The sequence below is a fragment of the Lissotriton helveticus genome, chromosome 10 (assembly GCF_964261635.1).
Source record: "Lissotriton helveticus chromosome 10, aLisHel1.1, whole genome shotgun sequence".
NCBI classification, from domain to species: domain Eukaryota; kingdom Metazoa; phylum Chordata; class Amphibia; order Caudata; family Salamandridae; genus Lissotriton; species Lissotriton helveticus.
In genome coordinates this window covers 921,360,438-921,388,417 of record NC_136071.1, presented here as the reverse complement: position 1 = coordinate 921,388,417, position 27,980 = coordinate 921,360,438, and the positions used below count along the sequence as shown (strand labels likewise).

Genomic DNA, 27,980 nt, shown 5'->3' with positions numbered 1-27,980 from the left:
GTTGTGTACAGCCTTGTATGAGTGGGTAAGCAGCTTGAATTGTCATCTCTTTTGCACAGGGAGATAGTGAAGTTGCCGGATGTGGGGTATGATGTAGGTTCCTCGTGGGAGGTCGAGGATGAGTCTGGCTACAGCATTCTTTATGGTTTGAAGTCTCTGAAGGTGGTGTGTGGTGATTCCTACACACAGAGCTTTGCCATAGTCTAGTCGACTGATGAATAGAGCTTGTGTCACGGTGCGTCGATTGTGCAGGAGTAACCACTTCAAGATCTTCTGTAGTATGTGTAGAGTGAGGAAGCATCAATCAAGAACAAATCCACTGCCTGTAAATAATTTATAAATATGCTGTACGCCCAGGATAAAGAGAGTGGGAACTACATAATCCCGTCCCCAAGGGGCAAAAAGTGTGAGGAAACAGGCACTGGAGATGTCGTTGATCTGTGATTTCATTGTGATTGTGTTTCTGGCATGGTCGCAGGTATGGGTGCAGGTCCCAGGTCTGAGGGCCACCAGAAGTCATCCCAGGGGTTGCTGTAGTTACCAAAGATCAGTACTTTGGTCTTGTCCGTGTCCAGCTTCAGGCAGCTGTTCTTCATCCAGTCGTCGACATTTGTCATGCATATGTGGAAATTGGTCCTGGTGATGGGAGGGTCATTGCTGATGGAGAGGATGAGTTGGGTGTCACCTGCATAGGATATTATGTTGAGCCTGTGGGACCGGGTGATGTTGTACAGTGCGTCATGTAAATGTTGAAGAGCATTTGGCTTAGGGATGAGCACTGGGGCCACCGCAGAAAATATCTTTAGGTTAAAGGTGGAAGGCAGACCATCTGTGTTCTTACGGTGTCCCCTTGGATGCCGATGTTGTGGAGTCCTTCAAACAGCGAAGGTGGGATATTGTGCCAAAGGCTGCCGAGAGGTTGCGGTGGATCAGGGCTGCTTATTCTCCTCAGTTGAAACAGGTTTGGATGATGGTGGCAGCTGCGATCACGATGGTATCGGCGCTGTGATTGCTGCAGAAGCTGGATTGGGAGTCATCGAGTAGCTGGTTCTGATCCAGGTGCGCCGTGAGCTGCCTGTTGATAGTTTTTTCCAGTACCATGGCAGGGTAAGGGAGCAAGGAGACATGCTGGTAGTTTTTCAATTTGCTGGAGTCGTGGAGGGTTTTTTGCGTAGTGGTCTGACTTTGGAGTGTTTCCAGGTGTCGGGAAATTGAGCGGTGGTGATTGAGAGATTGTGCAAGGTGGTGAGTTCCTGCCCTATCTTTTAGTTTCCAAGGTTGAAGATGTGATGGGGCTTGGGTCTGTGGGAGTTCCCAGGTGGATGGATTTCAAAATGGAGGTGGTCTATTGGCTGGAGAGCAAGTTCAAAGTGGGTCAATCTATGGTTCGTATCGGTTGCAGTGAGGGTGTATTGGTCGGGGTTGATGTTGGAAGTTTCTGTATATGCTTGCAATCTTGTCATGGAAGAAGTTGGCGAGGTTGTCGCACTGTTCTTGTGAAGTTGTGATGTTGTTTTTCCTTGCAGCCGGGTTGGAGAACTCCTTAATAATGTTGAAAAGTTCCTGGCTGTTGTCGGTGCTGGTTTCAATACATGTGGCTAGGGCTGTCTTCTTTGTTGCCCAACGCAAACGGTGGTAGAGGTTAAGGAAGGTCCTGAAGGCTGACCGGTCAGTGATGTCCTTGCTTGCGTGCCATCTCCTTTCCAGACGTTTGCTGTCATGTTTCACTGTTCTGAGTTCTTGGGTGTACCAGCTAGACTTTTTGGAGGATCTTCTGTGATTCTAGCTCTTGATGGGGGCTATGCTGTCAGCGCAGCTGGTCATCCAGGCATTGAAGTTCTTGATTTCCTGTTCCAGGTTGGTGCTGGCTGGCTGGGTTGGAGGTGTTGAGGGCGTCCGTCCAGTTGGTTTCTGAAATTTTAATGTGTAATCTGAGGTGTAATGTTTACACCTTGATAGATCAGATGGCAATTTGAGATCGTTTTCTTTTTAACTTGGTGTAGTTACAGGCATTTCTAGACTTTGAGCTCAACAGATGAGCAGCTATCTGTGGAAAGGTCCAGAACATGCTATGAATTTTGTCTCTTAATTTATAATCGGACAAAGTCTCACAGTTGCAAATGTTTGTAGTAATGTTTAATGTGGATCATAAACAGATCTAAGCTAATTCAAATGCATGTACTTTGATCCTTTGTCTAAGCAGATGCGGAGGTCGAGGTGGACAACAAGCCAGAGCACTCTTATGTCTAGATGACCACCACTTTAAAGTTTAATTGTTCCCTGTTGGCCAAAGATTGTTTAACGGCTCAGATCCTACAGGGGTTAAGATCTACTTTTGCGGCAGACAACTGGGGAAGAAAATGTGAACTACAGCTTTCACAGTTTTATGTGATATCAGGTCAACACATATCACTGATAGATATGACTTGGGTATCTAAAACTCTTTGTAACACACAGAATGTTTAAGGTGTTGGGATACATCTTGAGGAGCGTTTTTCACATTTTAGACAGTTAATTATGCAAAAACGTGAGGTATAAGGGCGAATTAGTCAGTGCAAGGACAGTGCATTTTGAGTGAATTATTTCAAGGAAGTTAAAGGGTGCTATTTTTCTACTCTATACTATCTTTTTCACCATCGTCAAAGAGTTGAGCCCTCTGGGATTTGAAACTGTGAACATATAGGTTGATAAAATCTCTGCATCAGATATTTTAACTACATGAAATGGTCCACCTGCCTTGATTTTCCTAATACAATTGGTTGTACCAAATTCATTTTAAAGGACACGTTAGTTCCAAGTGAGTAGCTTCAGGGTGAAGTTTGAGGTGCAACACCCACAAAATAAAAGCTTTCCTGGCTTGGTAGTTGGGTCTGGGGGCCCTGAGCTAGGTCTGCTATATATGTGATTGTTTTCCTTATAGTCCTGATTTCACTCAGAGGTTTTAACTTGTTCATTTTGTTTAAAACCAGGAACTTAAATATATATAGTGAACGGTTCACAAAATAAGTAGCAAATCTGCACCAATAGAAAAAAGGGATGCAAATTTACAACTTTTTGGAATTCACAATCATTGGAAGTAGTAGGATTGGATAGCTGCACTGGTGTCAGGTTTTCCGGCCCAAAACGGATGTAATGAATGTTTGGCAATATTCTAAGCACTGGCAATTGTTAGGTGTGGCGTTCCGTGCCATCGCTTTTCACCTGCTGTGTTACACTAGACTGTAGAGACGCGCTCTAGTGGTTGCACGTCACGTTATGACGTGACGTGCCGGTGGCCACCTTAGAGGCGGCGCGCGCATCCTGAGAGAGAGGCGCGAAAGTCAGAGAACGGTAGCATCGGCTCGGCGCTCCTTAAGCTGTGATACAATTAAATAGCGTGTTACCACATATTGTCTCCTGTGGTTATTATGCAACTTACCAACTTTACAATGGCGACGAGGATTTGGGATCAAGCGTAGAACCACGGAAAAAAAAAAACTAGAGATAGTCGGCAGAGAACAGGAAACAGGAGAAGCTGCCCTGCCGTCCCAGCCCCACAGGCAACCACCTCGCAACGAATTGCAAGTAAGAAGCAACACACACGAACAGCATTAAGGAGCGCGGCAGAGCCCACAGCCCCCCACAGCATCCAACCCGGACGTGGGTTAAAGGAAGTAAGCAGGGGGCGAGCAGGCGGCTAGGGCGACCAGGTGCCCAGTAATCCACCACCAAGGGGTTAGAGCTGGCTACCCCAGGAAAGAGTCACGGGGCAGCCACCGGAAGCCCCCAGTCACAGGAGGTGAAACTAGCACGGGACAGCACACCAGGCAGCCCTAACAGCCACAGCGGCATGCCACCCACGGAAAGGCGGAAAAGGATGTGTGCACAGTCGGCATCCGCGACAGCACCCGTACAATTCTTACCCAAACCGGGGGAACCCCTCATGAAGTGGGAAGATTGGAGAGACTATATAGACAATTTTATTGAAGTGCTCGAAGATGAAAATGATGAGAAGTTCACCAGCAAGAGGAAGAAGCGGATATTGCTGCATAATCTAGGCCCGGATTGGCTCAGAATCTTCAAGAATCTGGTACCTAAACAGCGGGGGAGCACAGATGATGATGTGTATGCTCACGCCATAGACGACCTAAATGAACACTATAAGCCAGCGGTGTGTGTATCTATTGACCGGTTCAATTTCCAGCAAAGGAAGCAACGACCAGGAGAATCAGTGGAGGAGTACGTGGCGGCGCTAAGAAAACTAGCGGCCACGTGCAAATACGACGCGTTCCAGGATGAGTTTATCAAGGATCAGATTGTGATGCATACCACGAGCACGGCAGTGCAGGATAAGCTGTGGGCCAGCGGCGACGTCACACTAAAGGAGGTAATGATGATAGTGAAGAGAGCAGAGTTGGCGCGAAGATGCGCGGAGGCGGCGAAGAGAGAAACGACGACCAGCCCCATGGTCAATAGGGTGGAAGAAGAAGAGCCTCGCAAGGAATACAGGAGCAAGGGACCCTCATCGAAAGGACCACAAAAGTGGCAAGGCAACCCGAGACCTCCGGAGAAGCAGACGGGCAACAAGAAAAACGCCTGTTACAGATGCGGGAGCTGGTCCCACGAAGCGCATGACCGGAAGTGCCCAGCGTTGCGTGCCAAATGTATGTATTGTGGAATCATGGGGCACTACGAAAAGGTGTGCCTCAGGAAGTCATCCAGGAGTGTGGTGAAATACATCGAGCAAGAACAAGAGGTCCGAGAGGAGAATGAGGATGAAGATGTGGACATTGTACTTTGCATCTACGACCAAGTACTAAGCATCGACAACAAAAGGTCAACCAAGCCGTGTTGGACATGACGATCGGCGGAGTGCCAATAAGCATAGTGGCAGATACTGGATCGCCCTACACCATAGTCTAGAGAGCGGTATGGAACGAAACATTCAAGCCACACCTGGGCCCAGACCTGGAACGACTAGACATCCGACCAGTCACATACAATGGTGATCGCATACCCATGGTTGGATTCAGGCCATTGAAGTTTGAATTCAGAGGACGCAGCGCACATTGTAAGCTATACATATCGGAAAAGGGACCATCAGTACTGGGGTGGCTAGACCAGGGCGACTTAGGCATCAAGTTGGACCCAGGAGGAAAAGAACAGATTCTGCTCACAGAACCGGAGGCATGGCCAGACCTGGACAAGTGGAAGAGAGATTTCCCCAAAGTGTTTGGAGGCACTGTGGGAAAACTAGAAAGGTTTGCCCACAACATAGTACTCAAGGAGGATGCCGTACCAGTATCGCATAAAGTGAGAAACATACCACTGGCAGTGAGAGAGGCAGTGCAGGAAGAACTGCAGGAGCTAGAGAAGAAGGGGATCCTTGAACCCATCACGTGCGCTGAATGGTTGGCGCCATTGGTGGTTGTCATGAAGCCCAGTGGGAAGGTCAGGCTATGTGTTGACCTGCGGGAATTGAACAAAAACATTGTCGTGGAAAAGTTCCCCTTACCAAGGATCGAAGAGATGCTGGCCAGAACGCGAGGAATCAAGTGGTACTCGACCATAGACTTGACCTCGGCATATCACCAGATTGCCTTACACCCGGAGAGCAGAAGATTGACATCGTTCATCACTCCCTTCGGGTGCTACCAATTCAGGCGCATGCCATTCGGCCTCGCATCGGCGGCGGCGGTGTTCCAAAAACTGATGCACCAGCTGTTTAAGAATGTGGATGGCATCCAGTATTTCCAGGATGGCATTCTGGTGATGGGTCGAGACAAGTCGGACCACGATGCCAAACTGAATAAGGTACTGAAAGTCTTGGAGACTAAGGGACTCACGGCAGAGTGGGCAAAGTGCCGGTTGGGCATGGAATCGGTGACCTACCTCGGGCATGAAATCGGGGTGCAGGGCTTCACACCAAAGACTGAAAATGTAAAAGCGATTTGCAGAGCGCCACCACCCACCAGTAAGGAGGAGGTGAGGTCATTCCTCGGTATGGCCGAGTACTATAGTAAGTTTGTCCAGCATTTCGCGACGAAAACACACCACCTGAGACAACTGACCAGAGAGAGCTCAGTATTTCAGTGGACAGAGGAGGCACAAGGAGAAATCGAGATCATCAAGCAAGACGTAGTGGGAGCGATACCACTCAAGGGATATGATCCTCAGGGCAGAACAGTACTCACAACGGATGCCAGCGAAAGGGGTTTGGGCGCGGTCTTGATGCAGGATCGCGGGCAAGAAGTGATGGAAACCCTCAGTTGTGCCTCACGCACGTCGAGTGACACAGAGAAGAAATATAGTGTCATCGAGAAGGAGCTGCTGGCGGTTGTGTGGGCAACAACAAGGTTCAGACAATTCCTGTGGGGCACGCGAGTCCAATTAAGAACGGACCACAAACCCTTGGTCAAAGTATTGCCGTCCAGCTGACATGCGAGTGCCACGCCCAGGATTTCAAAAATGACACTGAAACTACTGGAATTTAGGTATGACGTTGAGTACATCCTTGGTAGCCGGAACAAGCTGGCTGACTACTTAAGCAGAGCGGCAGCCATAGAACCGGGGGAGATGGACCAAGCAGGGGAAGAAGAAATGGTGGCCCTGATGGACTATCAGGAAAGGGTCATCAATAACCAGGAATGGAGTGAAGCCTACAAGGAAGACATCGCATTGCAGGAAGTGACAATATACATCACAATGGGATTGCCAGACAAACGCCACATCAAGGAGGACTTGAGACCATACTACGAAGTCAGAGATGAGTTATCAGTGGGCGATCAAGGAGTTTTCGTTTACAGAGGGGACAAGGTCATCCCTCCAACAGGCATAATTCTCAAGCTACTGTCAATACTCCACGAAGGCCATTTGGGGATAGGAAAGATGAAGTTGCGAACCAAACAAAATTACTGGTGGCCAGGCATGGACCTAAGGACGGAGCGGCACGTCAGGGAATGCATGCAGTGCCAGGGGGCAGACAAGACACTAAAACCCCTGAGACGCGCGTTGGGAAAATTTGACCGGCCACAGAACCCGTGGGAAGAACTGTCTATAGACATTTTAGGCCCGATCCTAGACGGACAAGGAGTGCAAAAGTACGTGTGTGTCCTCATCGACAGATACTCGAAGTGGCCCGAATTGAAGGTGGAGGAGGTTATGGACACAGAGGCCATATTGAAGTTTTGACTGCCACGTTTGTGAGAGAAGGAATTCCAAAAACCATCTTGAGTGACAATGGCCCCCAATTTACATCCGACAAGTGGAACAGCTTCATGGAGAGAAATGGCATTCTCTCCAAACACACTTCAATTTATCACCCTGCAGGAAACGGGTTGGTGGAACGTTTCAACCGAGTAGTGATGGGGTCAGTACAGGCTGCGATATCAAGCAACAAGGACTGGGAAAAGGAAATCTGGCACATAGTCTGGGCATACCGCATCACCCCCACTGGGACGGGATATAGTCCCTTCCAAATATTGAGGGGCCGAGCCCCATTCACAAAGGACAACAGGGTATGGAAGGAGAAAACCATAACGAGCAAATGGTCTCCTGCAGTGGTCCAATCAAACTTGAAGAAGGCACAGGAAATATACGCCAAACACTACAACAGACGCAGGAACGTGAAAGACACCGGCCTTGAAGAAGGTGAATGGGTACGAGTCAAATTGGCGACGTTGCAGAGGAAGGGGGACAGTAAGTACAGCAACCCTTTGCAAGTCAAGGAGGTGTATGACAGAGCAGCCTTGTTGAGTGACGGAAATGTATGGTCTCAGGATCGCATGGCAAGGTGCAACAAGGTACTACAGTGGAGCCTAGCGGGATCAGCGCTAGGAGATGAGGAAGAACAGTGTAATGAGCCAGAACGAAATGATGAGGACATGGATTTGAGCAGGAGAGACAGGAGTGATGAGCGAGGCAACAACAGCAGCCTGAGAACGACGCAGGAAACGGAACCGAGAAGGTCAGTGGAGAGTGCCACCACACTGAGCAATGGAGGAGGTGGTGCGGAAGCTCTAGAGAAAGGGAACAATGCAGCCCCGGTGAGATTTACCCGGAGCGGTAGAATAGTAACGAGACCAGCCCGGTTCCAAGACTTTGATATGAACGACGGACTGTAAGTTACAACGTTTTATTGTTTGGAAAAAAGGGAGATATGTAGAGACGCGCTCTAGTGGTTGCACGTCACGTTATGACGTGACGTGCCGGCGGCCATCTTAGAGGCTGCGCGCGTATCCTGAGAGAGAGGCCGAAAGTCAGAGAACGGTAGCATCGGCTCGGCGCTCCTTAAGCTGTGATACAATTAAATAGCGTGTTACCACATATTGTCTCCTGTGGTTATTATGCAACTTACCAACTTTACATAGACAAAGGGCTTGATTTAGGGTTTGGCAGGGAGACTAAAAGGCAGACAGGGTAGCAGGGTAAATTACGACTGCTAACCTGCCCTTACTCCTCCCACCAAGTGTAGAGATGTGCACATACACCACAAACATCTCTAATCATTAGCAGCGGTTCCTGTCAATATAGGAGAAGTTTGACAGACGGCTCTGTCAAACATCACGGCTGGCTGTCAAACGTTTCCAAGTTTGTTTTTTCTTTTCAAAAACAAACTTCAAAGGTGCGGCGGTCATTTTTCTTTCTTAATTGCCCCCCACAGCCAGGATATACCTGGCGGTGACAGACAGTTTAAAAAAAAAGCCATCCAACCATCCACTCTAAACAGGGCAGACACTCAGATGACTCACCTTCCATTGCCCCATCTCTACCGGACTGCTGGAGGAAGTTTTACACCACCGGAATACATTTTCCTGCATCAACGTAAAACCTGCATTCAGCCCGACTGAAAATCGGGAGGGTGAACTTAGAGTTTGGTGTACAGGGTACTCTGTCACTGTTGCAATGGAGTTCCTACCCACTAAACACTTAATCAGCAGCATAACCCCACTTAATGCATATCAGTATTGATACTACTCCTCCTGGGAACAGTCCATCCTGAACCTCGGTCATTTCGCCCATTCACCCTGCGGCCCACTTCTATTTTAATTGGAAAACTTGAGATTCCTCTACCCTTCACCCTCCCGAATCTGACTGACTAAGCTACGCCTCTGCTTGGTTCAATGTCTTATAACTCAAATCCCACTCAGGACATGCTGGCTTGTGGAAACTCTGTAGGTGCGTCAGCAATTGTACACTTGTGAATTATTCAAATTAGGGAGGAAGTGCATTGTTTGAGCACCTAAATATTGTGCTGCTAGCAAGCCCAGCAAATCGGGGTAGATGAGTGCTTAGACAGCCCTAACCATTCCCCTACAGTTGAGGCTCCTGAGACTTATAAGGTAATTAGTTCCTTTCACACCTCATTTCTTCTATGCAAACATGCATGGCTCACACTGGTGAAAGGTCTCTCAAAACAAATGTTTTACCACCTGCCACTGCACTGTTTTAGAAGCTATCTGGAAGGTTTCCCTACCCACCTAACCCAGCCACCCTCAGGTTGGGAGCTCCTCCAATACTTTATTTACCCGTTTAAAGCACTGTGCAGGAAAACAACATCTAAAGTGTGTCACCTTCCAAGCGCATATTCCAGGTTAATATTCTGATGAAACCCAAAGCCTCTAGTATAAAGATGAGACCTGATGCATTTTTTAATCAGATAATATATACACAGATTTAAATAGAAGCAAGATTTTCTTAGGTATGGTTGTGTTATATTCCCGAGTTAGGCCCATGTTGCCATGCAGATTATTTCTTACATTGCTCTAGAAAATAACATTTCAGCTGTGAACTTTTGCACACATTTGCATGCATGACAAAGTTGGATAGTTTCTCTGAAATGACTTTGTTTACACATCCAGCTTTGCACATCGTGTTCTAGGCCTCTCTACGCACTGGGTACAAAAGTCGTCCTATCTTCATCCAGAGGTGACAACGCTATCTAGATATCCATAACATCACCAATCAATCGCGCAAATCGCGAGGCCGCCCTTTATTATAAATAATAGGCATCCCGATAGATTGGTAGAGGAGGTACATCCACTGACGGTGAGGGTCTGTACATGCTGAGAATCCACAACGCAGAGTTTGCATAGTAGGAGTATGCTAGATTACTGTCATGTTTATATGCCTGCATATACACAATTGTTTAGCACCATGGTAGAACTATATCTACATTTTACGCTCTTGGTGCTTGTAATCACGTTTATCTGCTTCTGTCTACTGATCATTGCAGCACACGTATTTTATGCAAGAATAACATTGCCTCAATTAATATTATTGAAACCGTCCAACAGAATATTCTCTGTATATTTCTCTGAGAATAAGTGAGCATGAGTGACTGAGCAAAAGGTTAGGTATTGTTTCCACGATTCCTGAGGAATCAGGATTGTCATGTTCATTGGTTGCCAGAAACCATTCGCTCCCTGATAGGTTACGGGGGTTATGGTGGCACTTTGAGCTAGCTGGTCTATAGGCCAACATATCCTGCGGGGTGTCTGGAATCAGTCTTGACCCCATGCTCTTAGTTTATGTCGTCCGAACAATGTGCAGGTCTCACGGATTGGTAGGAACTTCACAACAGTTTGCAGCTGTACGACCAGGTCAATGATTTCATGCAGGAAAGTGTGATGTACCATGGAAGTCGGTTTGTCACTGCTCTGCTATTAGAACAGTTCTAAATGATTAGAGCCATGCAACTAAGCAATCCAACAATTAGTAAGAAACATCTTCTATTTCCAAGGGAGCACAGAGGGGATTAGCGATAGTGCTCCTTTTCCACCCATATCTTAAATGTTGTATAGCAATTTTAATGTTGGGTTCAATCACCAAGGATGGACATCAAATTAAACAAACTACTTATTATCTTGCCCAAAAGGAAGTGATTGTCGATAGATAACAATCATGTGACACCTCCCTTGACCTATTAACTTGTGAAGTCGATGTAATATTTGTAAGCTGAACGTGTATCGATCAGGCCTATTTTGATTGAAGGATGACTTTCACTTTGGAAGGTAAGCCTGGTTGGTTATTCAGGTTGCGTGGTATTAGCCATCAATGATGATAGAACTGTTGTTGAATTAGGAGCGGGCAATAGTTTGAGTTTTGCCTTTAGATGTCTGGAGACAAGCGGAGATTCTTTGGAGAGAGGTGAAGAAAAGGCCGTCTGTATTTTGTTTTCATCATAATATGTTTTTATAGGAATGCAGTTGACATTTATTGTGTTGGCATGCTTAGATACCTTGATTAAATAGGTTCGTGGCCATGACATGATGTACGGTCTGTCGTTTTGGCCTTCCACCTGCAATATGAAGGTGGGTGACTGTTGCAACTTAAGTTACAATGTTGTTTTTGGCCCAGAAACGACTGTGGAAATTCTCTGTCTTGTCTCTTATGTATCTACCACTGGCCTGAAACATCACTTTACTGGTATAAGAGGTTTATCTTGCATTTCTGTGGGTCTTCAAGTCTTCTGCTTTCTGAAATATTTGTCCAATTTGAATGTCTGTGCTTTCTGAGAGTTGCAGGTTTTCAGGAATGTTTTATGCCATTCGTCGTAGTTTTGTACAAACAAGAAATTGTTTGGTCAGACGTATTGTCTTGCTTGTAGATTCATCCACAATAATGCCTTCAGGGTGTATCTTAAGAGTGGCTATGTTAAATCTATGAATGGATGTCATATTTTGAGGTTTTAGGTTCCATGGATTACATGTAAAGGCTCTATGAACCAGCTTCATACAATTGGTTTTCATGCATAGATGTCGGTCAGGTGAACCCAGCAGAATCAGCTGCTGCCCTTTTCTGCCATTTGGGATCCCCAATATCGATCTTACTACTCCTGGTCTCAGGGGTCATGAATGTAACACCAGGAAGAAAAATTAAACGGGGCTCAGAAAGCAATGTCTATTTGCTGTTGTTTAGTCGTACTATCCCTCCCTTCACCCCTCTGCAGCAACAAGCACATTTTTCAGGGTCCAAGAGTGGAAACGGGTTCAAACCGATGATGTCACTAGAGGGCCAAAGGGTTGCATTTTGTTGAATTGATATCTGTGTTTTCAATGTGGGAGACGCAAACCGTGGAAGATTCACGTTACCTTCAAGGACAATGCATTGGTCCAATTGGTGCAAAAGACAACCAGAACATGGAGGCTCTCATGGAGCAAAGGGAAGAATTGCAGGCTCAATAAGACAGAAACATCACTTCGTAACAGGGTTGCAGTACTTCACAAACATAAGAGAATGGCACCTAGTCTCATATACCTCCTAGATAATCAGAACTTCTTCTGGATGAACGCTACGTGGTCAGCTTTGCTCTTGCATCAGCAGCCCCTTTAGTCCTCGCCCTATTTTGAGCACAACTCCTAGATGACAGAGTGCTGCAAAATTAGACCTATCGTTGTCAGCAGATGTAGGGACAATATTTTACCCCCAACATTCTTAAAAGTTGACCATTAAACATAAAGAAATCCAGGGCCCATATGAAGCTTTAGTTTTCTTTGCCTTATGTGGCTGTACTCGAAAGAAAGTGATATGGTGTTCTTCAACTACACTGGATAAGCCTTCCAGACTGGGATTATTTTTGGAATCAGGTGCTTGTATATTTAAAACACGTTTAACTGAACGCGAATGATTCCTGGCTCTACCCAGCTCACACCAGATGATGTTCATAAAAAAATATTTCAGTGTGTCAGTTAAAAGTCAAATAATAATAAAATATCTAAAACTTAGTATGTATGCCTAAAGATTGATTATTATATTATACACAACAGAGAGATAAAGTCTTACAATGAGAATGTAACACAGATATAAAACAGCTCCATATAGACATTTGCTTCAACCATGCCACCCAACAATATGATGCACTAAAAGGTAGGCAAAAGATGAACCAGTCCAATGGCAAGTTGTATTGTTTCTTATAACATGAGATTCCTCCACTTCTAAATAAATGCAACAGTTTTTAACTCCTACGGTCAATTGTTTTTGTACTACGCAACATAAAACATGCAGTAGTTTTCGTCTCCTCCATTTCACAACAACAGAGAACCACTGCTGGTCTTTGCCCTCTCAGGAAGGTGAAGGCAAAACATTTGGGGATAACCCTGCAGTTTACTGAACCAGTTTTTGTTGACCTTTAGGACACTGTGCACTTTACCTTTGCTAACCAGTGCTAAAGTGATTGTGCGCTCTCCTCTAAACATGACAGAATTGGCTTACACCCAGTTGGCAGATTTTATTTACTTGTGAGTCCGTAGTAAAGTGGTATTACATGTGCCCAGGGACTGTAAATTAAATGCTATAGTGAGCCTGCAGCACCGAGTGTGCCACCCACTTAAGTATTATACACAAAGCGGGAGACCCAATATACCCTTGAGGGCTTGGGCTATATAAATGATAAGGTAGGGGATGCCTTCAAGTGGTTTATTTGACTAAATATTTCACAAGTTTTGAAAAAATGAATAACAGGCCTAAGTTAATATTGGCCTAAGCTCAGCAGTAGCCAATAGTCAAATCACTTTGTAAATGTACAGTGAAACAATCTTCAAACAGTTATTTGAACAAAATTGAATTAAGAATTACAAATTACAAAGAAGCACAGAAAAGATAGAGACCGAAACGTCGACCCACGCTTTTTCTTCTATCAGTTTTTGTATTTAATTTTAACAAAGAAGAAAAGTGTTACAAAATGTTACAGTGAAGGTGTTTTGATTCTACACTATTTCCTTCTTGTCACATTGTTTATATACTCTTTAGTACCCTCTCAAATATATAAAGTGAATATATTTTTCTATATACACCGGTTTCTGTGCTTCTTTGTAATTTGTAATTCTTAATTCAATTTTGTTCAAATAACTGTTTGAAGATTGTTTCACTGTAAATTTACAAAGTGATTTGACTATTACTAATATTGGCTGATGAGCTTAGGCCAATATTAACTTAGGCCTGTTATTCATTTTTTCAAAACGTGTGAAATATTTAGTCAAATAAACCCATTGAAGGCATCCCCTACCTTATCACCCACTTAAGTAGCCCTTTAAACATGTCTCAGGGATGCAATTGCAACCGCCGTGTGCACATCTAAACTGCCATTTCAAGCTGGCAAAACATACCTCTTGCCAGGCCCAAACCTTCCTTTTCAATACATAAAATTCGCCACTAGGGTAGGCCCTGAACATTCCACAAGGCATAGTGCAATGTATTTTAAAGGCAGGACATGTAGTTTTAAGATTTACATGTCCTAAGAGTGAAAAACTCTCAGATTATTTTTGACTACTGCAAGGCCTACCGCTCTCATGGGATATCCCTGGGGTTGCCTCATTACATTTTATAAGTCTAACTTCCAAATGGAAACAGGTAGGCAGATCATGCTTGGTGTCTTTGGAATTGTAATGAAAAATCCTTTTTATTGGTAAAGTTGCATTTTAAGTTACAATTATGAAAATACCACTTTGAGAAAGTTGGCATTTTCTTATCCTAACGATTTGGTGCCTTCAGACTGTTCCTGCCTCACATGACTAAGTGTGGCTGTAAGTTGGTCTTTTTATATTGCTCCCGGACATTGAGACAAAGGGATGCTAGGTATTGGCAGGATGAACCACTCTGAGTTAACGAGGGGGAGGAGCTGTCACCTACAAATGCCCTGCCTGAGCATTCTCACACATGGGTTTGACACCAGTCAATTGTGACCTTAGACAATCAGGGGCGAGGGCAGGGAGGCCCCTCTCAAATTCCAAGCACCTTCGGGTGGTGGAAACCTCTAAAAGGTTCTCCTACTTCAAAGTAGGCACTGGGTATAAATACTGGACCTTCAAACCCTGACTCCTCAGAACACTTCTGGACTTGTGGAAGACTGCTATGCTGCTGAAAGGACTACCACTCTGTTGGACTGCTTCTCAAAAAGATTGCTGTCCTGCTGCCCTCTTGCATGGATGAGAAGGACTGGACCTGTACCAAGGACCACTAGAGTGACTTCAGAGGATAGTCCTTTGTAACCAGCACCTGGGCGCTACAACTGTGAGTCCTACTCTGATATGTGGTGGCACGTCAGTCCTGGAAGGACTCACAGTTGTAACATCCAGGTGCTGGTTACAAAAGACTATCCCTAAAAGTGGGCTTGAAGGTGGATATAACAGGACTGGCGCATCTTCTCTGCTGCACCGTGCAACTCTAAGCAGAACCGACACATCGCCTCTGCTGGAAGGACTTCGCTTCTCAAGCCCCGCAGCTTCTTCGGAACCAGTCTGCGCTGGACTTCGCATCGCAAGCCCCTCACCAACTGCCTCCTCGACGACGACGTAAGACCTTGCCTCCCAACTCCCGGGAACTGACGTTGCACGACGCAACCAGGATTAAGGTGGTCTTGGTCGCTGGGCCTAACTGGGTCCCTATAGTTGAACCACGCTCTATTATCGACTACCTGAAGTTGTGACTTTATCCCAGTCTAGTGTGACCAGATTTAAACAGTTGGCACTTTGTGTTTTTCAGCGCTATATTACCAGATACCTCTCAACTACCATATTTCTAGTTCTACTGATTGAATTTTTGTTGTTTTGGTCTCGCTTTATTTATTAAAATCTACTCTTTTTTCTAATTTTGTGTGGGATTTTTCTTGTGTTGTGTTTTCACGTTTTTACTGTTGGAAGTACTGCATAAATACTTTGCACATTGCCTCTAAGTTAAGCCTGACTGCTCTGGGCCAAGCTGTCAGGGGGTTGACCACAGGTTAATTCGGGGTTTGCTGTGACTTTGCAGTGACAAGGATTGTAGTTGCTGCTTGAGTAGGGTTTCACTCCAGTCAACCAGTAACCCAGTTTCTCACAGCTACCACATTATTTTTCATGCATCACATTCCGGTGTAAGCATGCACTGGTAGTACCCCTAACTTTATTTTAATTTCCAGAAGCGTCGGTTCTCAGGTGAAATTTCCTCACAATACGATTCAAATCCAGGTTGGCTTTCAGCCTACAGAGAACTTGCTCTTATGCAGCATAAAGCCAATCTTCGCCCTGAATGACAGTAACAGTCTTTAATGGTCACATCAGAATGTGTCTTCATTGAAGATCGGTGGCCAAAATACCCCATACATACAGTGTTTTTAGGTCTCACCTACTATACAGCACTTGCGCAGTCTGATGAGAGATGTAATGTTAGCTTACTGTAGGCTTATAGTCTGCCTATTTCTTACAATTGGTTGGCTTTATTGTCACTCTCATTTGCTTGCTTCTTATGTTAGTTGGTGTGAGCTTTCCATCCTCTTACTGTGTTTGTCCCACTCCTAGAGCATAAACCCATTACTTTATTTTTAAGCCACTACTTTTTTCTTTTTGCTTAAGCACACAGCGAGAGTGCATGTGTTTTCCAGATGGCTCCATAGTGTGCTTCTCCCCACCCGCTTCTGTTGCTCTCTTGGCAGTTCACTTTTCCCCCCCCTTCACGCTGCTCTGTCTCCCCATTTTATGTTCACTCCCCACACCCTCTGTGTTGCTTTACAAACTCACTCGGTGTTGCTTCCACCCTATCATCTAAGTGTCTTCCTCTTCCCACCTGTTGCTTTCCACCCTTCTGTCCTCGGTGGTTCCCTGCTGCCCTCCTTAATGTGTCTGCTCCCTATGCTGTCCAATTTGCTGTCTCTCACCTGTCTTTCTCACTTTGTGCTTGACTCCCACAGAAGTTAAGTATATCTGGATCTGTTCGCCAGGGAGCAAATGACCGAGATAACTTGTGGATCAACTTCACCAGGCAATAAATACTGCTGCTTGACTTCTAAAGGGGGTAGCAGCATCAAGAACCCTAGGACCTACAAGCATGGCCTGGGGTGTCGCAGTGGAGGAGATCAGGCTATCAGGGTTCTTTCCCTTATGTGATCTACTTCCAGTTCTGACAAGTAACATAAGCTGTGCTCCTGCCCTCCCAGAGACACTGCAGAGTGAGTGTCACAAAGGAGCAAAGCAGACGCTCCTTGTTTCTGCTCTAAAAGTTTTAGATTTGATTCTAAGCACTCCACAGTTTTAAACATCATATTTTTTGGTTCCCACCTACGAGACAGGATTTATCAGTCTGTAGCATAAGCCCATTATTACGGTGCTTTAAGTGGGATGAAAAAGGTGGGAGTTGTCTCTAAATGGTGCATGGCCTAAGTGATGAAGAGAGTGGCTGAAATCATGTGAACTAAACTCTGTGCTTTACACAGAATGCTAAAAGAACAACTGATGGACAGAATGCAGAACAATGTCATACATTCACCCCAGTACAGAGATCTGGACGTAAACCCATTGTTTTGTTGCTCACCATGCCATTCCAGTTTGGACCCAGCCATATGCAAATCAGTCTTGACCCTGCGCCCAATGGGAACAGTCCAGCCCGAACTGCCAGGCCAGGTCGTCCATGGACTGGAAACAAGCATCCTAGGACCGGTTTCGGGCTTTCAGCCCTCATCAGCCAGGATAGCTTGACTCCAGTGGCATGGAGAGCACGGGACCCATGTCTGGGCATACACATCCCACTTGGGGTGACAAATGCAAAAAGAACAATTGATGGACAGAATGCAGAACAATGTCATAAATTTACCCAGAGTACAGAGATCTGGGCCTAAATCCTTCGTATTTTTTGCTCACTATGCCATTCCAGTTTAGACCCAGCCATATGCAAAAGCTAGCTTGGCTGATGAAGAGTGATGCTCTGAAACCGGTCCCAGGATGCTTGTTTCAGGTCAAGGGAGGACCTGGCTTGGCATTTCGGGCTGGACTGTTCCTACAAGCAATAGGGTCAATGACTGATTTGCATATGGCTGGGTCCAAACTGGGGTAGTGTGGTGAGCAAAAGAATGATGGATTAAACCCAGATCTTTGTGACTAGGGTGAATGTTTGCATTATACAGCATTCCGTCCATCAATTGTTTCTTTTACATATGTGGCCCTAAGTGAGAAGGGTATGCCCAGACGTGGGTCCCGTGCTCACTACACCACGGAATTCAAGCTAGCCTGGCTGATGAAGGGTGATGCCCTGAAACCTGTCCCAGGATGCTTGTTTCCAGTCCAGGGAGGACCTGGCTTGGCAGTTCGGGCTGGACTGTTCCCACAAGTAACAGGGTCAAGACTGATTTGCATATGGATGGGTCCAAACTGGGGTGTTGGCTTGAGCAAAAGATTGATGGATTAATCCCTGATCTTTGTAACTGGCGTGAATGTTTGCATTGTCCAACTGCTGTCCATCAATTGTTTCTTTTGCTTACATAGAATGCTGCTTGTGTAACATTTAGGTGCCTGTGTGAGTTTTCAGCTATTGCATCCAGACATGTTGCACAACAACAGAAATATGCCTTAAACAAGCCAGACCTATTGGCTTTGCTTGTTAGAATTATGATATAAATGAGTAACAACAATGATTTTTTGTAAATAATTTGAATTGGGAATAACAAATGGCACATATTTGACCATCACTCTGTAAGCTCTGGAGAGAGACCAAGTACCGGATGAACAATTCATATGAGCACCGTTATGGCCCACTGACTCACATTGCCTTCAGTTTCAGATTTGGAGCTGTCATTCGTGCCTCATTATGAATGCCCTATCACAACCAGACCTCACCCAGACCTCTAAGGGCCAGATGTACGACCTGCCAATTAGCAAGTCTCAAATTGCGTCGCATTTGCGACTCGCTAATTGGGATGCACAACAGTGTCTGAGACATTGTTTGCGATTCCTAATGGGGTCGCAAATTGCATGCCTCATGCATATTTATGAGACTGTCGCAATTTGCAACCCTATTGGGAATGGCTGGCACTCCCATCGATGGTGGCCTGCTGGGGTCAGCAGACCTCCATGTCTGGGACTGATTTTAAATATAGCAGTTTTTTTATTAAAATGCATCCTCTTTGAGTTAAAGGAAAACGTGCTGCATTAAAAAAATGAAAATGACATTTTTCAGTTTCATTTTTTAAGGGCAGGCAGTGGTACCTGGGACCACTGTCTGCCCTTAAAAAATATTTGTGCATGTATTCACAAATGGGAAGGGGTCCCATGGGGACCCCTTCCCGTTTGTGAGTGCTTTACCACCCTTCTGAGAAGAGTGGGAAACTGCAAGTGTTAAGTGACCGCAATTGAGGTCCCCAAACATTCTTACATAGCTTGAGGAGTCGCTATTAGGAAGAGACGCCATTGGAAAGCCTCTTCCTAATAGCGAGTCGCTAATCCTACTTTGCGAGTCGCAAATTGATTTGCGACTCGCAAAATAGGATTAGTACATGGGCCACAGATTTTATTGGCGAGAGCAAACGGGTCTAAAACCCATTTGCGCATGCAAAAAACCTTTGTACATCAGGCCATAAATGCGACTGAGATCACAAGTCCCACACAAACAAAGGAAAACCCAATAGCTCAGCCTTTTAGAGTCCAGACCTCTTGGCTTTGCCAATGCTTAGTAAAGTCGATTCTAATTACAATACAAAATTGCTCTAAATCAGAGACAGTTTACAAGACATACCAAACATATTGAAACTCTTTACCTATGTAAAATATGCAATGTGTGTATAGTAACATATTGCTAAAACAGTTTGCAGAGCCAATAGGTCCCAAATGTGAAACCTATTGGCTTTCCCAATGCTCGTTTAACATGACCTCCACAAGCCCTAACCGTGCACATTTTCTGTAATTAACTCATCTCTCAAATATTGCTCTTTCATGCAGATCTGCACACTGATTCACATGGAACCTGGTCCAGTATATCCGACTATACAAAAATAAAATCTGTGCAACTTACATGTCATTCTTGTTTCAAAGTATATAAAGCAGTGGCGGACACCCAAGCGCAGGAGTAATCTACGACAAGAGGTCTCAATAGTCCCACAGCATGCCACCAAAAACCGCTACCATGCAGGCTTCATTTTAGACAATTGTGAAATTGTGCTTAGAGTATAAGAGCCAATATGATTCTAACAACAGAGGACAGTGCCCGTCTTTTGCCTCATAGTGCATACAGCTTTAAACTTTTAGTATTTTCATAGTAGCTTGTGATCAAATGATGAACCACTATGATGCATTAACTAGTTCAGTCAAGCCTGATGTACACCATATATTCAAAGTTTTATACACTTCCTCTCAGAGAAGGGTATATTTCAAACAAGTTGCACCCCATCTTTTAAGATCTCAGAGACCCTTAAATCATCCACCTTCTAGTTTGAAAATCTTTGTATTCCTCAATTGTGGTGGATGGTTCGTCCTTTTGTAGGCTAGACACAAAGGGTGTTTGCATGGATTAATTTAGAAGTGCAGGTTCGTGGTCAAATCAACCAAGGATATTCACACCTCGAGCTACCACATAAACCTTTGCTACAGCATGTCTGCATTCAAAATAGAGTTTTGCTTTCTAACCCCTATCTAAATTAATTCTGAGGGCCTCGTAGGCAACTGTCGGAGTACAGCTCAATCTCAACTCTTCCTTTTCTGTGGATTCTTAATATGTGTTTCTTTTTACATTATTGGTAATTTGTCACCAGTGTCCAAAATACTATTACATGTGTTTGATTTGTTTGCACATCACACTTAGGCTTCACCTCATCGTCCCACTTTGCCACGACTGCAACCACATAAGTGTTAGTCTGTATGTGATAAATCCTCCTGATCTTCCACCATTCTTCCCTGTGCTGCTTTGCAAACTTTTTTTGTGTTCTTTCAATTCCAAAATGTTTGCATTATGCTTTTTTTTGCTAAAGCAAAATGAGTCTGAGACACACATGGTAGGGCAATACGTTCACGTTTGTGCGAACCATTATCTTGATATATATTTGCACCTTTGCTCTTGCTACCCTCCCCATTTTTACACCTGCAATTCATGTCAGTTTGTTGCACATCAGATTGTTTTAATATATGAATATCTTTAGTAGACTGTTCTTTACTTTTGATAATGGGAATCTTTTTCTCCAGAGTGGAACCACAGTAACATAGTAATTTTTCTCATGCATGTCATGCGCATGACTATTTGGTCTTGTAGCAGGTCATCTTTGACCTTGTTGAAACATGTTGTCGCTAACAGTTTTAGTATTGCCATTGTGACTGTTTCTTCTGGAGTCTTGTATCCGTAAACAGAAATTGTTCTCTCCAAATTGACTGATTACTGCGGTACCAAAGGAGAATCCCATCCTTTTTTTAACCTTCAATGTACACATCCTGTTCATCTTCCTCTTTTACAAAGGGTGATATTTGGCCGAAGAATTTCCTCCTTTTGAATCCAAGACAATTACAAAGGGCTGCTTGCTTTGAACACTATATCCTGTACCGTTAATGGCCTGAAGGTGCCTTTCAAACATCTTATGCACTGCGACCATATTTCACTCTGCACTCCTTAAACATCTAAAATTTTGCAGGCATTTCTACTGAATTTAGTACGATGCCATTTTGGTATGGATGAACAACTGAAAAAAAGGCAACAAGAAGAAAATGAGGGGGGCAAATACACACTTCAAAAGCACATACATGCTTCCTTTTATTGTCTCTTGTGGGAGAGTGAGATAAAATCATAATTTTGCTGACTGCCTAGATAATGTTCTCTTGTCAACTCTACTCTGCCATAGACCATTAACACTGCAGTAACAATACGTGATTCATATCCTACATGCCATGACCACTTGTATGCATGGCTTTTGCATGAGTTCTCAAAACTCTTACTATAATTAGTTCTACTAGAGCTGATTGGTCCCACACCAATTGTTATTTCATTGCATACACCCAGTAGTGTCACATCCTTCCTAAATCAGGCCAAAATTGAACTGTATCACTGGATTCTCTAGAATCCCTTTGTAGCATCGCGCTACAAATAATCACAGACACAATTGGGTACTATTACTGGAGCTTTATTCTCTGCTTCCATCATCAACCCTGTCCCTACTCTAACTGCCCTCATCCTGTCCTGACCCCTCCTCTTCCCCTCAGCCCACCTAACTCCGCCCCCCCAACTACTAGACTGTTAACTCCATTACACCCTTTGCAGCAGCCATGGACGTGCTTTACAGCAAGAAGTCTCTGAAATATAAACTTGCTCAATGACACACATATTCAGCTGCTCCCGGGCCATTGGCACACCAGTCAGCTAGGAACGTACCATACAGGAGAAACGCTGATAAGAGGGAATGTTTAACATGCAGCATAATGAGACTTCCCCTTTAAGCACAATGTGGGCCCCAGAGATGGCTTCCCTAGGGATGTCCAGCGATGGGATACTTCAGGCGACTGGCACAGTCCTAGCCACAGAGGTTAGAGGACTGGCCAGTTTGTCAGCAGGTGCGTGTTGTTGGCGGCAGTTAGAATCCCCTTGAATACGACATCACATTGCAATGAGCGCTGTAATCCTCCAGACAGTGTCGGTGTAGACTTTCCTTTGTTTCCTCCCTCCCACCCCATTTCTAGGCTAAAAACAGTTTTCTTGTTTCTGGGCTTGCTTAAATGGTTCTGGAGATTGGGACTAAACTTTAGTTGTCACTTTAGGACAGGTGGAAGACAAGCAGAGGGCTCACGCACAAGGCTGGAAGGGTTTGGGGCCTTTGCAGGAGGGATGTTAGCAGGAGTACACGAGGGTGATGTAGGATCAGGTGTGAAAGGACAGTGAATGAAATGAAAGGGGGAGCATGCTGAATGTTAGCAAGCATCTTTTGTTGGGGATTTGTGTAGGTTGGGAGGGAACAGGTCAATGTATTGTATTATTGAGGTGGGGTTGTTCAACGTTTTGCATTGATTATAAGTTTCAGCTGCATATCTGTCCTAATAATGCAGCCTTTTGATCCTACCTTTGCCTGCTCATTCTGTTAGGTCTCTCCCAAATAGAATGGAACAGCTCATTGCGAGCTTCCGAGGAAACGACAGGAAAAGAAGAGCCAGCAGTAAGGGAACTCCCTACCGGGATGCCAGAGGTCAGACCTACCATGGAATTAATTACTTTATTTATCAAAACAGGAGTGTTGAGATAGGAATGACCTAACGGTCTGCATGGATTCTTTCTAAACATAACCAACATTCTAGCGGGGCATGCAAAGGCAGCACAAACAAACATACACAAGGAAAAGCAGGGCACGGATAGGGAAAGCAGGGGAAACACAGGGGATGAAATAGTGCAAGGCAGACATGCCAATAGACCCTCTTCATGCGGGAGACTTCCAATTTTAGCCCAAAACGGCTTTAATATAACTTTTTCTCATCTAAAATTGGCCCCACTTCAATTAAAGGCAATGTAAAAAATAAAGTCCCCATATTACTTTTAAAAAATCTTCCTCCTTCCAAAGATCAATCTGAAAGCCTTTCTCTCTGAACCCTTTTGCACCAACTATGTTCACATCACCAATGAATGCAATCTCCTTAATGCATTAGCAATAATTGTTGCCAGCATAAAAATAGCATCTGGTTTAATCAAAAATTCAGAACAATCACACATCTTCCCTAGATCATTTGGATCCAAGCAGGTGTTCTATTAAACAAATATATGGAGAAGACAATGGCAAAAGTCCAGTGTGCAGTGTTAAAGAATTTAACCTTCCAGATTCTGAAATAGAAAGCAATGGGCCAATGATCAATAAAATAACGAAACATAAAAAAAGAAAGAAAAGAAAAAGTTCTTAAAGGGGGGTGAATACAAGCGGACTCAAATAAGTCAACCACCACCTGGAAAACCACAACAGACAACAAACTTTTAGTAATACTTCAAATCTTTGTAAAAACACAATGGCAGAGAACAGACTCAGAATCCCACCGAGATATGGCCTGAGAAGTGTGGCTTTGCCATACTCGAGCAAGCTAATGAAGTAAACTTGCAAAGAGCTTTGACATGCTCTAACCCCGCCTCAAGAAGAGACCCAGAGGATTTTCCACTGAGGGTCACGGGCCCGGCTGGGTCGGAAGTATCACCAGCTGTGCGACCTTTTGGTTTTGATACAGCCATATATAGCCCTGAGGATTCGCAATAGCGATGAAACACGTGTCGGCTGGCTGTCTTACACAATAAATGACTCCATCGTACTACTCTCCCACTGGAGATTCCTACAATTTTCTGTGGCTTTGTTTTTTGTACATGACTATTTAATGTTACATAACATGTTATTTACTGTTTATGAGTGCATTGGGTAACCCCGCATTTCCTGAAGTTGGTAGTTCACTCTACTAATTGTTGAGTGGTTCTAAGGGCTCTCCACTCACCCAGTCCCACCACCTTTACATAGCGAAGAAGTATCCAGTGCGCCTACATTGGGCAGTGCACCCTTTGCGTTTCTGACATAAAGCCTTTCGGGATCCTTCTACATCTTTAAACAGACCACCATCGAAATAGAGCCATGGCAACCAACACCGGAATTACAACCAAAAAAAAGGACTCTCTGAAGTCACAGAACGAACTTCTTTGGATTATGTCTATAATGTAGGCCATCTGAAAGGGATTTAAACAATCTGTGCTTTCTTTGTTCTGCATACCTTTTTAGAAGCAGAAGAACGACGTGTCTAAAGTAAGCGTGGTCTGGAATGAATAACGGAGGATTGTGTAAGGCACCGTGGATGGCCTTTGAAAATAAGATTTTCTGTTGTTTGAAGCTCCTCTTATTTTGATGCCCTATTTGCTCAGGTGCACTTGCATGGAATATGCCAACGCACTGAAAAATGTGTCAGGAAACCTGAATTTCTCAACTTCTATTTGCGTGTCAGTCAGCAGCGAGGAGCTTGTAAATACCGTCACCAAATTAACTTCAGCCTCACGCATTAGCGTATTTTAATAGTAAGACGTGTGTTTTAATGATGAAATGCAGAGAGTTTATAAAAACAAAGAAAATTAACATTCATTAGAAGATGAGCAAACGAAATGCTGTGAGGAGCAACACTGACAAAAACAAATTAACAATACAACAGTGAAATTAAAAGAAGCACAGCGCAAGCGCTGTGAAAGCAAAACCTTTAAAAAAAAGTCCACAAACGTGGGTGAAAACAGTACTTGGGCCAGGGAATACTGATAAGAGGAACACACAGGAACAACAGAGCTACAGCCAACAGAAATGGAGAAAAAGTAAGTGGCAAGCACGCACATCAATGAAAAATTAGGGTGGGATGTGAGCCGCTTTTAAGATTTATATTAACAAGTTACAAATATTTTAGTGCCCTATAAGTCATTGCAGAAACTGATTATTAGAGCAAATATACAGATACTTGCCATGTAATAAACAATTTCTGACAATTTTACACCAGTTATCGTTCAACCACTAGCTCTTGGCCATTCTAGAATATCAAATCTTAAACAAAAAGTAATTATTTTTTAGGTCTCGCCTATGCAGCGCATGTGCTGTGTCTTCGAGACATGCTGTATCTAGGCTATGGGCTTTATGCAACATCAATATTTCTAATTGGCTTCTTTTAATGTCCTTTGTGAATGCCTACTTTTCATTGGTTTATATGGTCACTTGCCCCTCCTTTTTTACTTTTGTTAGCTTCCATGAGGACTGCCCCCATTATATGTGGTGTTTTACTCATAATGTTATTTATTGCTGTCTGAGCACTCTTTTTCCTTTTTTGCTCTTTTATGCTCCAGAACTCACTCGCACCCACACTTACTCCCTCTCCTCGTACAGCTGCTCTTCATATTTGCTAATGCTGGTTCCCCCTCCTTGGCTACAGCTGCTGACTCCCTCCATCCTTACAGCTTGCTTTCTATTAACAGTTGCTCTTTATCTTCAAATATATTGGCAACGCCGTTTTTAAAAAACATTTACTATGAATGGGCACTTCTCTGGGAGCTTGTGCGGATGCTTTATATTAACAACAAGCGCTTGCGGCATGCCGCAACGTTGGGCTATATCTTTAAATATGGTGGGAGCACCTTTTTCTTTTTTTATTTACTACGGACAAACATTCTATTTTTTTTTTAAAGAATACTTCGCACTGCTCTTCATCTTGGCGGTCGCGCGCCCTTCTTTTGCGCTGCACTGCTTGCCTAACAATTTTAAAGCATTATTTTTGCTTTGCAACGCACCATGCCGCTCTTTATCTTCAACAATTGCGGCTGCGTGCCTTTCGTCAGCAGCTCACAGTCACTTTAACAGGTGTAGTGTACTACCGGCCCGCTCCTCAAATTGGGCAGTGCATGCGCATTTACATCATGACTTTAAGTCCTGCTGCAAAGACCACCCACAGCACATACTGCACTGGCTTCGAGCATCCGGAGGACGCATGGGTGCAGGAGGAGACGGGAAAGGGCCACCTCTTTCAGGCCTACTACAGCTGGCAAGGCTGGTGTGACCTGTGCTGGAGTCAAACACAACACTGCATGCTTCGCTGCACCAGTAATTACAGTGCCATGAGGTTCACCCATACAGTGTTGTATTTGTCACATTTTAGCATGTAAAATTCCCGGAGTTAAGGGTCTGCGACAGATCTACATATATATTGTTTATTTCTGGGGTTGTATGGCTTTCCAATGGCACCATTATGTCTACTTCATGGCGCTAACTCAGCTCCTCGAGCTTTGCAAAAAGAGGACTCTAGTATAGTGCATGCTCTGATATGAGTTTCCCCCAGAGCTTAGGTTGTGGATGGGCATTTTGATGGCACATTATTAAGTACTCGGATACAAAATTCGGCAACAGTGAAAGTTTAAAGAAATTGGTGTGAATGGGAGAACAGCAGTGTCAAAGACACTTGTTTAAGCACTTTAAACTTTATTTTTTCAGAAAATCATTATTTATAAATTTTATACAACTATTATGCTTTCATTGTATGGTGTGGCTGAATGCATTAACAAAACCCAAATACTGGTCATGTGGCATGGTATTCAAAACATGTGAGCTTGGTGTTTTAAGCCATACACTTTAATCGCCTGACCACGTCTCTTTGAATGTATTCATTTTTTAGCCCACCCCAGCTTTTCTCGTCTCACTTACAAAACTGCTCTCCGAAGCCCCTTCACCACCCACAGCCCCTCTGACTAATTTCCAAGGTGCACTTTCTAGCTCGGTAGTCCACTATAGTCTACAAGCAGTCATAAAGCACAAACACATACTACAACCAGAGGGAACTTCTCTGGAGTACCTCGTTTGTCGTTTTTACCATTTTCCTCAATGGAGTTATTTGGATTATGTAATTTTCAAAAACGGATATTTATTTGTAATTATTTTTTTCAACAGAGGGGTTGCATGAAGCGTAATTATAAATTAAACCTCAACTTTTTTTCTGGTGTTATAATGTTAGTAACTTTTTTCTTAAAGCTTTTTTTTTTCTATGTGCTCAGCTGATATGGCAACTGTCACCAAACGCTCAGAGTTTTTCAAGCGGAAATAACAGAAACGGGAATTATCCTCACGCAAATGCTTACATTTAAACGAACATGAACGCTCACCGTTTCAATATGTCCGCCACAGTTAGCAAAGTGCTGAATGACTTTTCGATAGTCCTTTTTCTATGCCTATGGTAAAAATGATCTGAACTTCATACAATTTACGACTGGCTTCGTTTGTATCCTTATTACCTTTCAGAGCGCAGTGCATACCCCCGATGCCGCTATACAGCTCCAGGACCCTCAGGGAGTCCATTCTCCACTTTAAACGCGGACTTGTCTATCATCGGAAATAAGAAGTGTCTTCTGAGGCGGCCATGTAAGGGTTAGGCAACACGTCATTGGCTAATCCTGGTTACAACACCGGGACTGCATATGATTGGGCGCGGTAATAGGATGCGTTTGACGTTTGCCTGATTCAAATATGGTCGTCTAGATGTCATTTGCTGATTTTCTACTTACTTGCACGCTTGTATTAGTGCGAGTATTTCACTAAAAGCCACAGTGATTGGAATCTATTATGGCAAAATGTAATGGTTTTAGTTAATTGTCCTTGCTTTACTTAAAACGTCATCCTTTTCAACTGAAAGCAATGGGGAAGTTACCTTCCTCTGCTGTTTTGTTCTTATTTTCCCCTTATTTTTTATTTTTGCAGTTATATATAGCACGAACTCGACCCGAAGGTATTGGAGTGCTTTGGATGAGCACCAGTCGCATTA

The 27,980-nt window shown here is 44.1% G+C and overlaps 1 protein-coding gene across 2 annotated transcripts in view; it reads right to left on the bottom strand.

Moving 5' to 3' along the window:
- Window positions 1-27,604, bottom strand: part of TRDMT1 (tRNA aspartic acid methyltransferase 1) — a 248,182-nt gene extending 220,578 nt beyond the window's left edge. The window contains exon 1 of one of the 2 annotated variants that reach the window (XM_078663576.1): window positions 27,454-27,604. In XM_078663576.1, coding sequence (XP_078519702.1) covers window positions 27,454-27,517 — 64 coding nt within the window. In that variant the 5' untranslated portion in view covers window positions 27,518-27,604. The remainder of the gene's footprint in view (window positions 1-27,453) is intronic. The other variant, XM_078663577.1, reaches the window with a different exon arrangement.
- Between the last annotated feature and the right edge of the window lie 376 nt (window positions 27,605-27,980).